Consider the following 13,985-nt stretch of genomic DNA (forward strand, 5'->3'; position numbering starts at 1 on the left):
AATATTTTATGATGTACATGTCAATCTCACAGGTTTTACATTGACCTCATTTTCACGGTTCATTGCTCAGTGTTGAGTTTTTGTGGTTTTCCTAAAACTATAAGCAATAGGTCAGGTATAATTTGTATGAAATGCTTGTAAGGTGTGTATGTCTGTCTTGACGGTATCATCTGACCTCATTATCATGTTTCATTGGTCATTGTTAAGTTTGTTTCTAAGGTGGTATAAGCAAAAGGTCAACTAATTACTATATGTAAGGTGTACATGTCTGTCTGGCATGGTTCATCTGACCTTGATCTCATTATTATTTTACAGTTCATTGGTCAATGTTTAGTTTTCTTGGTTTAGTCTATTTCTTAGTAACTATAAGTAATAGGTCAACTATTTTTGGTGTATTGAATGATTGTAGGGTGTACATGTATTTCTTGTTTGGTTTATCTAACCTTGGCCTCATTTTCTTGGATCATGTTAAGTTGTTGTGATACTTGCAGTAAAACTTTACATAAAGGATTTAAAACATAAAATCAATTGTTAGAAAAGAAGGCAAGACATTTCAGCGTGTGCATTCAGTTAATATATTACATTCATTTAAAGTTAGAATAGAAATGGCAGTAAAATATTTAACACCATTTTGTTTGTGAATTTCAGATTACACTCATCGTATTGGAAGAACTGGTCGTGCAGGCAAGACTGGTACGGCTATTACATTCCTGACCAAGGATGATAGTTATGTTTACTATGACTTGAAGCAGGCTTTGATAAATAGCCCTGTATCTCATTGTCCACCAGAGCTTGCAAGCCATCCTGAAGCTCAGCACAAACCAGGATTAGTTGTTCATAAGAAGAGAAAAGATGAAACTATTTTCCTCAGCTAACTTACATACGTTTATACATTGTATAATAATATTGGTCAGACTTTAATGACAAGTTTAAAGATATCCAAGATTGTTATGACCAAAGATTGCGTAAATTGAATTTTGTCTTCAGCAAATATGTATTTTGTGACTGCATGTTTCATATGATTGGATATTGATGTCATGATAAGTATGGATGCAGATTGAAGATTTACTGCATATTACACACTACTATAGTCAGGTCTATATGTATAGTATTTTTGGTACTGCAACTTCTTTTAAAAATAGTACTGAAAAAAAATAACTACATACAACTTAATTTTCAGAATACATTTCTGTATAAAGTTGAATTTGTTTCATTGTAGTTTTCACCCACCCAGTACAATTGTTATTACATGAGCTAAGGTTGGAGTAATTTGAATTATGTTAAATGTATATCATTACACTTTCATAACTGTAATGTTTTTGTCATGTTAATGGATACACAAGCTTTCATGAATAATATGTTTTAAATGTTATGAATAAATCATAGAAATAGAAATACCTATTGTTATGATTTACAAGTTACAGTGTATGCAATGACCACCTCCATATATCAATATAAGACACATCTGTGGATTAATTTTAGTCCAGCAATTCATTGTTTAAGGACAACTCTTTGAGGGGTCCATAGGTGGTCTATTACAAGGCAAAATTTCTGTCCTTATCCAATATAACTTCATTTTCCAGTGACAGTCCAAATTTCCCCAACCATCATCCAAGATGGCCTCTACCTATTGTATTTTAAAATGTTCACTTGTTCTCGTCCTGAACATGCATGAAATATTTGCAACTGGATGTTAAGCAGCCAACAATCAATCAATCATTGTTTAAGGTTAAAACAAAAGATTGAATTATTGACAATTTTGATATGCTGTTCCTTTTTGGCCCACCTTCCCCAATAACCAAACAGAAAATTTAAAATTTATCAAACCTTAAAAAAATGAATATTGGCCATTATCTTTATATGAAAGAAACAATAATACAAGTACAATGTAAATTGTTTTATTAAGATATTTAGTATGAAAAAAACAAAAATATATGGAAAGGAAATGATTTGGTATAAAAACAAATTGAAGTGGTTAAGAATAAAATACTACTATCAAAGCAAACTAAATAAAACAAGGAAGTAAAAAATAAACATCATAACATTTTACAACAATATTTACTATAAATGATAATATACAAAGGACAATAACAAAAACTAATAAGTATAAATGTAAAAACATTTTCCCATTTATCAACAACAGTTACTAATGCTTAAATACAAATGACTGTAATTAAAACAAATAAAAACTTATAACAGGCCTATTTCATTGTTCTTGGCTGCTTGCTTGGGAATGGTCTTTTCAGATGATTTATTTTTAGAACTTGGTAAATCATGTAAATGCGGGTGTTATTTAAATAAACAAGATGTGGGAAAGAATCAATGTATCTTTAATAGATATATGATTTTTTATCATATTTAAGGGATTCTCTTATTAACACTTACCTACAATTACAAGAAATCTGTTACAAATATATTGCAAATGTAAGTCTTAGTTACTGACATAATTTCATGCAAAAAAAATATTCTAGAACAGGGTGGATCGGTTTATAACCATAGATGATAATTACATCCAAAACACAATAATACAAAGGGAACTTTTATTAGATATCTACCACATGAGAAAGATATCTACCACATGAGAAAGTCTATATGGATAATCCTAAACTCAAATCAAGTACACATAATTGGTAGTGTTAGCTAGTGATCTCTTATGTTTTCCTTAAATCTTGACTTTAAGTGAAAGGCATATATATACTAAATTTAGCTGAAAAGTAGAAGAGTACAATGTTATGATTGCCCATATCAATATTTGATACCAAAATTGATAAAAAGTCTTTGTAGTTGCTGACAAAAATTTCTTCAACATGAATCAATGTCAAGAGGATTGGTGGTTGATCTTTTGTTCTTCCCAGTATATTTTTGCAGATAAATGTTATCCCTTTTATGTAATATGGATATGTTAAAACATGTCGTAATTCAGTTACAGACATGAAAATGTGCTTCCTAAATGAGGCTTGCTACCATATTAAGAAGCTCTGATTTGTAGTTGCTGTGAAAAATGTGAAGAAGAACTTTTATTAAACTAGTATCAATTTGAAGAGTGAAAATGTATTCTGCAAACAGGAAGATAGAATGATGAAATGTGCAGCTTACCAGTATGAAGCTTTGTACCAAAAATTTAAAGTTGCAGAGATAATTCAGAAAAGATGTATTAGTCAGAAAGAGGTCAACCAGTACCTTCTCCTTGCAGTGGGGTATACAAATTATATTACTATAACTAAAATACTGTATAATAATGTGACTAGTTTACATGTAGATACATCTAATATCAATGACTTGTCACCTCAATATCTACAATTTTATTCCATGTTTTTCTAGTGTTTCTTCTGCTGCCTTCACTACACTTTCTTTTGAACCTTTGGCATCTATTTCAATACAGACAGGATTTTGCATTCTTCTGTATGCTTCACAAAGCCTACAAAATAAAATATCTACATGGTAAGAAATGATAACTTTATTATTAAACAGTATTGGCTTTTGTTTTATACACTTTGCTTTCTAGTTTATTGAACAAAATTGTATGTAACAGCATTGCTTTCTATTATATTTAAAGGACTAAGCAATTTTTACAAATAAGTCATTTACTGTGCATGCAATAAACCTTGGACTGTATTTTTTTTAGTTAAAAGTTAAAGAGTTTTATGCAAAAAATATAAGATTATTCAAAAGACACAAACACATAATTTTCAACACTTTTGAAGGAATATTTGTAAATAACCAAGCAAAATCAATGGCTGAGAAGTGAAAGGAGGAATGTCTACCTTTGTCTAAATAAAACATCCTTGTCTAAGTGCTGCTCCTCAAATGTTATGGCTCCTCCTCTACCAGACAACCTTTGCCTTCTAACTTCCTCTGTAACTGTCAGGAACAGAACTAGCGTTGGCTTCAATAGATCTGATGGCCATTGGTAGACCCAGTGTCCACTAGGTGGCATGTCAGAAGTACTGGTTTCATTGGCTACCCCATATGCTGTAGTACTGTGCCAAAATCTGTGGGGAAACATAAGACGAGTTGCTTGTGCATTGTATTTAGCACTTACAGTAAGTTTTATCTAATTTATCTGAACAAAAACTCTCTTAAATTTATACAAATGATAAAAATATCACATTTAAGTATGTATAATTTTTGTAAATTCCCATCTCTCCAAAGTGGTATGGAATTTATTATATGAGAATTAAATTCTTGTGAATTTAAAAAGGAAGATGGATTATTTTGCCATCCATTTACCTAATTGATTGATTATTGATTGCTTATTATCACTGAAGCACCTGTTTAAAAATAATTATGTATTACTGTAAAATGATTTCTATCTGCACATCTATACAACTTTCATTATGTATAAATTTAAATACAACATTTTTACCTATCCATTATAACTGCTTTGTTCTGACATTCCCTAGCTATTTGTATTGCTACAATGTAATTGCCAATGCAGTAATAAGCTCTTCTTATGATCTCTGGCAAAGCATCAAAGAACTTCCTTAGATGGGCCACTTCAGGAGGAGGAGTGTAATATCTTACTGCATTCAGTTTCTTCTCTAATGTTTCAGTTAATGTTGTTTTACCTAAAATATTAAGTATCAAGAGGTTATTAACAAAGACAAATATTCAGGTCTACAGAATTGATTTATCTATCAATCTTTCATATTTGTGTATAATACAGATTAGCTCTTCTTGAAATTGTGGATATCACATCTGTGTTGTGTCAAATTAGTCTGTTCTTATTGACTTTGTCCAAGAATAATCATGGACATCATAATGTTTCGCCTAATATCAATTAGTTTGACCAAAACTTTTCAAGTCCTCAGACCTCTTCTGGTTTGCTAGTAAAACAATGAAAAGCTGTTGTTCTGTCACAAACTATATACCTTGCTTTTGGAATTTCATCTGTAGAAAGATGACATCTGATAGCATCATTGTCATGGAAATAAAAATATCCATACAAACTATATTACAATGTGGGGTTGCAAAGGAATTCTATTCTTTTAACTTCATTTGTTTCACTGGCTTAAGGAAAACTTAATTTAGAACCATTACCATGATTGCAATATTAAGTATGTTAAATTCATTTGGTCAGTTTTCAGAAGTAACCTTCATGTATTGTAACAGGTTAATTTTTAGACTGAACAGCAAGTAAACATGACCATATAAATGATATCAAAAATGATAATGTTAAATGTTTACCTGTTGCATCAAGTCCTTCTACCACTACAAAAGGATGTTGTATCTGCTTTTGTAATTTATTCACGTCAAAGTTGGCTGGTATATTTTTGTCAGCAATATCTAGCAAGGTGATGGCTTCAGGCATATCTTTACACTGAAAATAGTCATGATAGTGAGTACTTTACTTGCTCAGTCTTACATATTTGATTGCAATTTCTAATCTTCAATAATTATTGGTTAATATACAAATTGTCAGTGAGAAAGCCAAGAGGAACACTGTGCTGTCTTATCAAGTTCAAGTCAAGTAAAGTCAAGCTTACAAATGGTGCAATATGGGGAAACCTACTGTTTTATGTTTTCAATACATGACCTGCAATTAATACTTAACTATGATTTTCATAGAAAGAGAGAAAAATTGACCAAAATAAAAATCATAGAGAAAAATTGACCAAAATATAAATAATAGAGAAAAATTGACCAAAATATAAATAATAGAGAAAAATTGACCAAAATATAAATAAAAGAAAAAAATTGACTAAAATAAAAGTAATAGAGAATAACAAGAACAATGAGGTGCAAAAGTATAAAAAATAGAAAAAAATGGTCTATAAACATGATAAATTAAAGAATACAGAAATAATTTTACCTTGCATAATATTTCTCTAGCTTCAACATAGCTGTGAAAAACAGGACACAAGTCTGGTTTAGAAAATGCTCTTGACTGACACTGTGTGATAGAAAGACATTTTTCAAATGTTCCCCAGCTGTCTTTCACTATGTAAACATGATCTGATATGACACCCATAGTTTCTGAATCTCTTTCTTCAACCCGGCATTTTCCTTCTTTTATTTGTTTAATAAAATAGTGTCTTTTGAAATTATTTTCATTAGCTATCTTAATGACATCTTTTGCACTAAATGTTTCAAGTGAATGATTGGCAAAAACACAAACACCTCTGTATATTTTTTCATGAGCGTCTTGATTTGAGTCAGTATCAGTGAATGTACTGAGTGAGACATTAGATGTATATTTTGGGGATATTTCTCTCAACAGCTTTTGGGAACGAATGGCACTTTTGATATAATTTGATATTGTATCGTTGTTTGCCTTCAAGATGTTTGGAAATAGCAAAATGTCATTTTTATCGGTAAAACAGTTTGAAGGCGAAAGTGAAAGTTCACTCGTTTCTTTGTGATTCTTCAGTGATAAGTTTTCCCCTCCTTTGTATCGTTCCAGGTACACTGGTTTGTCTGGGAAAGCGATGTGAATGTCCATATTACAGCATGAATCATATGTCACACTAGCAAGTTGAAGATAGAATGATGTCCTATTTAAAAAACGCGCTTTCAGGTTAAAAATGTTAGGCATTCTGTACTTTCATATTTGAAACGAGGCTAAATTAAAGATAAAACAATTTCGGAGTAACCTTGTTTTATCCGCCCCTTTAAATTATGGACTAGGATGATCTAGGATGGATGCTTAGAAAGGCTAGAAAGATTTATAACAATGTTTTGATCACCTTCATAATGAAATAAAACTCATAATTAAAACGGACCTGGATCAAAAAGTACAGAAGTAGCGTAATTTCTAATTCCATATTATTTTCCAGAGGCGGATTTAGGGGGGGGGGGGGGGGGGGGGGGGGGGCAGGGGGCCGCCCCCCCTTTTTGGGAAAAAATTTTGTTGCTTGTATAGGGAATCACTCAAGCGTGACTGGAGCGGGTCCCCTCTTAGGTCAGTCAGTAGGCCCCCACTTATAAAAAATTCCTGGATCCGCCACTGTTTTCACGACAGAGCCCGGTTTTTAATTCTAACAGAGTGACATGATATATACACATATATGTGTATATATGTCTCTGATTCTAATATGTATAATTCAATATTTTAGAAACATAGTAAAATAATTAATTCACAGTAGGTTATTGTTCATATGTGATCATATGTATGTGTTAAAGTGATGTGAAACTTTTAAAAAAAAATGGTGCACAGATAAGGCTAAATGATCAATGGCTAGGTTTTATTGTAAAACTTATGTACATATACTTTTTTCTAAAGAGAATTCTAGTCTAGACAATATATCGGTTTCCAAATTTAGAAGAAATTTTTCCTTTTTTTATTTTTATTTTTTGTTTCAAGTAAATAATTCTCCGAATATGTTTTCCGTATATATATAGTGAACTTTCTCGTAAAAATCCCGCGATCGCAATTTATACGAATGAAAATGTCATTGAAATAAACTATTTGTAGTATTTGTATTTGAATCCATCTAATGAGTTAAGCCTTCTCAACTGATTTGTATAGGTCGTTCTTATATTATACTATACAACTGTCGAATATTAGGGTTTGGCTCGGGGTTTGGATCCAGCTAACATGTGCAACCCTGCCACATTCTGTATATATGTTCCTGTTTCTATGGCTTATACAGTTATTTTAAGATACTTTATACTAGAGTATATAAGACATCGCATACCAGTGGCGGATCCAGAACTTTTCAGAAGGGGGGGGGGGGGGGGGGGGGGGGCACTGACTTACCTAAGGGGGCCGCTCCAGTCATGGTCATGTTTCAGTGATTCACTGGATAATCAATCAAACTTTTCCCACGAAAGCCCCCCCCCCCCCCCCCCCCTGATCCGCCTATGAATACAGTTATTCTAAGACATCTTTTGCTAGAGTATATGAGACATCGAATACGGTTATTTTAAGATATCTCGTACTAGAGTATATTTATCATAGATATATCATAAATATATAGGATATCTTATTTACATGAAATTAATTAAATATGCTTGAAAACGGCTTGTCACAAATATTACTCAACCAAAGGATTTCGAAATGCATAAGACGCATGCTAAAGCTTTCATAAAACTATGACGACATAAGAACGGATCATGACACCTTTATCAATTATAAATAATTCGGCAAGGTTGACTTTGGTCTAGCTGTGACACGTACATTAAAAACCTATTTGCACAACCCATTGACCCCATGGTATATAAAATGTATCTTGTGTAATTTAATATTAACTATTAATCCATTACAAGATGGATTATCAACTAATTAATCATTTCAATCTGGTTAATAAAGGTAAATAACTTGGTCCTGAGTGTCAGTAAACAATGATTTGTCGCTAACGTAAACAAATCTAAATGAAAAGACCTCCAGTCACCTGATTCCACTATGAAAACAGTGACTAGGAAAGAAAGCCACAATAATTTAAATACCTGTGAAATTCATTGACCCATATTTAGCGTTTATCGGTTAAAGTAAAAATAAGCCAAATAAGGGGAAAATGGCAAAACTGAAGAAATTCTTCCATCTCTCGGATCCTGAATACACAGCAAAGTTTCAACGTCTATGTGGAGTCTACCTTAATTATCAAAGTGACCAACCGTCGGAAGGAAGTTTAGGAAATAAGAACAATTCTTGTACAGTTCGGAAAAGAACAGGACTACAGGATTGTGGAAAAAATAATAATACAGAGAACCAAAATCAAAATGAATCTCAGGATACTGTGTTTAGAACGCCTAAATCAGAGGCGGACAGAATATGGAAGCATTTGTCCACGTTTCAGAAATCTCTGTTTTACATACTGACATGTGCATCCTCCTTAGGAAACGAGGCGTTTTATTTACTTTTCTACCCGTACGTTGCATGGAATATGGATTCTGTTGTAGTTCGTCATACAAATGTAGTTTGGACTCTATGTATGTACGCAGGACAGGCGGCTAAAGACTATCTAATATGGCCACGCCCAACATCTCCACCCGTGGTCAGATTGGAGACCGACTTTTTGCAGGAATATGCAATGCCGTCTACACATGCAATGTCAGCGACAGCTATACCTTTTATGCTTGCGTATACAATAATACATAGATATGATGTAAGTAAACCAAATTCTAAACAATACATATATAGAGAATATCTGTCAATCAAATCATTGCTCAGATTAGATATTAAGTGAATGGTAATGTATGAACATTTTTTTAATTCATTTTTTCCCCGATATTTACTAGCAGCAACTCGACCGGTCATATTTTATAGCAGCTACATTCGTTCATACATAATTATTTGCATACATTTTAATCATAACATATGTTTATTCATCAGAACATAACTTTAAGTCGTCTTAAACCGGATCCATAGCAATCTAGGCATGCATCTCAGTACACCCATTAACACCGGATATAATTTACCTATAAAAGCGAATGTTGTTATGTTCTCGCATTCTGTCGGGATAACAAGAGATGGGCCTTCGTCGATCATACAAAAACCCTTATGGGAAGTCAATTGAGGTCGTTAAACCAGGAAACAAATATGTATACTAGTTCAGCAAGAAAACGAGAGCGTTGAAAGATCGGTTTTTACAATGATCTTAGTAGCCGATATTTTTGAAACGGCTATTAATAAGATGACAATCGTCACTTTTTTCCTACAGCTGGCCATGAAATAATAATGATGAAAAATGTATACTAGACTAGTTCAGCAAAATAAAAGTTATTTTGCATAATGTCACACTCGCGGAGTAGCGAGAATAACATCCATCAACTTACAATCTTAGTAGCAGATATTCCTGACATGGTTATCAATAAGATGACAATCGACATTATCTTCCCTTATCAATATTTCCATCTTGAAATAAAAGAGGATTTGAGCGTGAATTTGAGTAGTTTTTATGACCTGTTCAGAGGCGGATTTAGGGGGGGGCGGGCCCCCCTGTTTGGGAAAAAAATTGGATGCTTATATAGGGAATCACTGAAGCGTGACTGGAGCGGGCCCCCTCTTATGTCAGTCAGTGGGCCCCCACTTATGAAAATTTCTGGATCCGCCACTGCTGTTTGAATTATTTAACACTATAGTTGTATAGTTTTACATGTCAATATAGGGTGTGTTTTGGGTTAAAACTTTAATACATGTACATCTATCCCTTTCTCAAAATTATAATGTTATTTTTCAGATATCTCCGGTGTTTGTGATATGTGTAGCCATATGCTGGTGTTTATTGGTTTGTCTAAGTCGACTTTACCTTGGGGTCCATTCAGTACTGGTAAGTATGTTACATGGTATTTTATAACTTGCGATATATATAATAACGAGATCATGAGACAGATAAGTAAGTTCCGAAAACTAATTGGCTTCAAATGACTATATTCTGTTATATTTAATGCTGGGTATCGACATTCAGTTCAGTTTTGTACAGGTATTTTCCTCCGTTATATATATCGAAGCGACCCCTTGGAAAAGTGCTTAAAACTCTTTAGATCGATACAAAGCAGAAAATAACTAACGAAATGGCACATCCAAAAAAAAACGACATTAGGTAAAGATCTGAGAGAACTCGCAGTTACTGACGGTCAATAACTACTAATAAAAAATGTATTATTATAAGACTAAATATCAATCAGTACACATCCAACAACCAAATTCACTTCAATTTAAAAGATAATTCAGTTCCTGCTTAGTGGAACTTTCATCACTGATTCGCTGCATTTATCGACCAGGGAAGAGGAAACAAAGTTAAAGCATTCACACAATTTTGGAAACATAACTTGATTTAACTTATGCTTTTTTTTAGAGACCAGCATTCATATATATTTCAAACGGTTGCTTATGGCATGTGGCATAACTATAGATTGAGGCGATTTATTTAGCGTTAAAAAAGTTAACTTTGTTTTTGTTTTGTAGGATCTCTTATGTGGAGTGATAGCATCTTTAATCATCATCTTGTTGACTGTACCTTATATGAAGGAATTTGATATGTTCCAACAGTCACATCCCGTTGCACCGCTTGTTGTTTTTGGCATCAGTCTGGCATTAAGCACTGTCTGCTATCCCAACGCTAAAGATGATTCTCCCTATACAGCAAAAGCCGATGCCGTTCAAATTGTAGCCGTGTCAGCAGGGGTAACTCTAGGGACATGGATAAATTATCAGTTTGGTTTTACAGTAGACAAAGGTCAAGTCTTCCAAGCTCAGATTGTTATACCTACCATTACTATGATGGCAGAATCTTTATTGAGATTTGTTATTGGCATTGTTATCCTTGGTGCGCTGTATTCAGTGGTGAAAAAATCATCAGTGCACTTCTTTTCTTATGTATTCAATCTAGAAAAACCAAACAAGAAGCATCCGTCGGTAGAGATTGGATACAAGTTTGTTACATATTATGTTTTAGGATTTGCTATTATATTTTTGATACCATATATCCATTTTCTATTGGGACTTGGAAGAACGGCGTATTTTAATGAGGTTCAGTAGATAGTATCAGAAGTCATACATACATGTGCGGTCATCTGTACGATATTATATAACATTTAAAGAAAAACTCTGGTTTATATATATATAAGAGAATTGCTCATTCGAACTAATTATATAAGTAAATATAATTACGTATAAAGTAAACAAATGAAAGTATGGACATATCATATATTTGTAAACAGTTTGTTTTAAAAAAAAACTTATAAACATTTGATTAAACAGTTTAAATGCAGCTTTGACGTGGTTTCATATCATATCAATGTTTAGCCGTCTTTCTATCGCTCTGATCGATACTATTATACAGAAAGTAACATTTTGTCATGGTGATCATATTACTATACAATTCATAGAATTGTTATTTTACAAGTTAAGTTTATTGTTTCCAAAATTTAGAAGTTTATAATAAATGATTAAACATGCTTTTTTAATATTGTTTGTTATCTCCCTCATATTACAGAAACACACTAGCGGTGATTTATGAGAGAAAAAAAAGATATGGACAAAATCCTTGAAGCCGATGTGTTTTTCGGAAGTAATCAATTTCTGTCTATAACATGTATAAAACTATAAATACACCATTTGCTTGATAGCTGAATTTATAACAAAGAACGATGATTAGAAAAAGGACGAACAGTTATTGTATAACAATTTGATTGCCGATCTAAAATCGATGCAAAATTAACACACACCATATCAAGATTATTTATTTCGCATATGGTGTTCGAAACAAAATATAATGAAAATACAAAAAAAACAAATAAAACAAAAGAAATTTCGAAGAGGAGGGTATTTTCCCTACTAAATACAGACCCACTTTATATGGAGTACAACGTATCGTTGTCTTCATTCACTGGGGCGGATCCAGCCATTTTCAAAAGAGGGGGGGGGGGCAATCCAGGATAAAAGGGGGTTCCCAACTATATGTCCCAATTCAAATGCATTGATCGTCCAAAAAAAGGGGTTCCAACCCCCGGAACCCTCCCCCTGGATCCGCCACTGTCATTTCTAGAAAACGTGCGCTTTTTCTTGGTTGCCTGATTGATTGTGCGCTTTTTCTTGGTTGATTGATTGATTGTTGATTGCTTAACTCCCATTGGCAAATATTTCATGCATGTTCAGGACGAGAACAAGTTAACAATAAATACAATAGGTAGTTCTTGTAATAAAAGAGGCCATCCGGGGTGATGGACTGCCACTGGAAAATAAGGATATTTCGGATAGACATATAAGTTTTGCCTTGCAACAGGCCACCTCCAAGACTAGAGTTGTAACAAGGTTTCTTAACGTACACCACTTTGGCAAGCGTTTTACTGCCGGTCGGAAGAAGGCTAAGTGACCGTATTCCCATCCCCCAGTTACCCTTGAGTCATTCGCTTTTGATAGGAACGTATCTCTTTTTATTTTGTTTCGCCTATTTTCGGTTGTGTCCCAGCTTTTACTCTTTCTCAAAAGGTTTTCTAACATATATGACCATTGTAAACAAATTTGCAGCACTCCTTGCAGATTTCTATTGCTAGTGTTTCATCAGAGACATGTATACTGTATTTATATGTCTCTGGTTTCATATAGGCTTTTTGAAAATGAAAATTAATTTAAAGGTTGTTTGGGAGTATAAAATACCTTGCCGAAATGTATTTCATATGGTACAATTTAAGGAATATAATTGAACATCTATGGCATGTAGAATGTTTTGAAGCTTCAGGTTGTGTAAAAGTCTTACTTTTTTGTAAGGGTTTACACAGAGACTGTGCAATGTTGACACAAAAAATATCAGCAGATAGTTCATATAAAAAAAATTACGATTTTTTTTTTAATCACTTCTGCATTGTAAATTTCGGTTTGCAAGTAAAAACCACCTACATGTATATCAACTATTGATATTTAAGAAATAATTCCTTCATGTCATGCTCTATGCTCATTTTAACATGGGTAGGCATTATATTTGTCGATATTTTACACTGAGCGGTAGCTTATTATTAGTTCACCCACTGTGTCACCATGAAGGTGTAACTTTGAAAGGCGCACAGCTTAGCCTCGGCCATGGATGATTTTATACAGCTTTTCAGTCAGCATTTTAAAAGCCGAAATAAACTTTTATTGCAGCTTAACATGCTTAAACCATACAACTATAGCAAACATGATAAGATAAAGAATAATTACATAATACTGATGTTCCAAAATAGAAAAGAGGAGAAAGATACAAGGAACATTCAACCCGGTTCATAAGTCGGAAATAAACTGACACCGCCATGACAAAAACGAAAAAGACCAAAGAACAACAATATTTGATAAAATTCATCATGGAAAACTTAACACCGAGCAACAATTAAGAACCAAACATAAAACCGGGATCGATCTCGTGATCTCTGGAAGGTTAGGCACTAATCATATATCCATTTTCAATTGTATTAACACAAATATCCTCCAACATTTATTTAAAATAAGATTAGAAACTGGATGTTGGAAAGCTTGGAAATAAAATTTAAACTTGTGTTCGAATAAATAAAAAAAATCTTCAATGATATTTGGGATTTGAAGTGACTTTTAAAAATCATGGTACAGT

General features: G+C 33.0%; 3 protein-coding genes across 4 annotated transcripts in view; 2 read left to right on the forward strand and 1 right to left on the reverse strand.

The window, feature by feature from the left end:
• Positions 1–1,398, forward strand: part of LOC134706683 (probable ATP-dependent RNA helicase DDX23) — a 28,188-nt gene extending 26,790 nt beyond the window's left edge. For both annotated transcript variants that reach the window (XM_063565847.1, XM_063565846.1), the window contains exon 16: positions 649–1,398. In XM_063565847.1, coding sequence (XP_063421917.1) covers positions 649–875 — 227 coding nt within the window. In that variant the 3' untranslated portion in view covers positions 876–1,398. The remainder of the gene's footprint in view (positions 1–648) is intronic.
• Positions 1,399–2,565: 1,167 nt separating this feature from the next.
• LOC134706686 (UMP-CMP kinase 2, mitochondrial-like) lies at positions 2,566–6,579 on the reverse strand. Its single transcript, XM_063565853.1, has 5 exons — positions 5,813–6,579; positions 5,188–5,320; positions 4,367–4,568; positions 3,765–3,992; positions 2,566–3,418 (listed from the first exon to the last, which is right to left on the reverse strand). The coding sequence occupies exons 1-5, from the start codon at positions 6,533–6,535 to the stop codon at positions 3,295–3,297; spliced, it is 1,410 nt and encodes a 469-aa protein (XP_063421923.1). The 5' UTR covers positions 6,536–6,579; the 3' UTR covers positions 2,566–3,294.
• A 1,685-nt stretch (positions 6,580–8,264) lies between these two features.
• Positions 8,265–11,772, forward strand: LOC134706687 (sphingosine-1-phosphate phosphatase 2-like). Its single transcript, XM_063565854.1, has 3 exons — positions 8,265–9,047; positions 10,122–10,211; positions 10,850–11,772. The coding sequence occupies exons 1-3, from the start codon at positions 8,457–8,459 to the stop codon at positions 11,420–11,422; spliced, it is 1,254 nt and encodes a 417-aa protein (XP_063421924.1). The 5' UTR covers positions 8,265–8,456; the 3' UTR covers positions 11,423–11,772.
• Positions 11,773–13,985: the final 2,213 nt, after the last annotated feature.

The sequence above is a fragment of the Mytilus trossulus genome, chromosome 2 (assembly GCF_036588685.1).
Source record: "Mytilus trossulus isolate FHL-02 chromosome 2, PNRI_Mtr1.1.1.hap1, whole genome shotgun sequence".
Lineage (NCBI taxonomy): Eukaryota > Metazoa > Mollusca > Bivalvia > Mytilida > Mytilidae > Mytilus > Mytilus trossulus.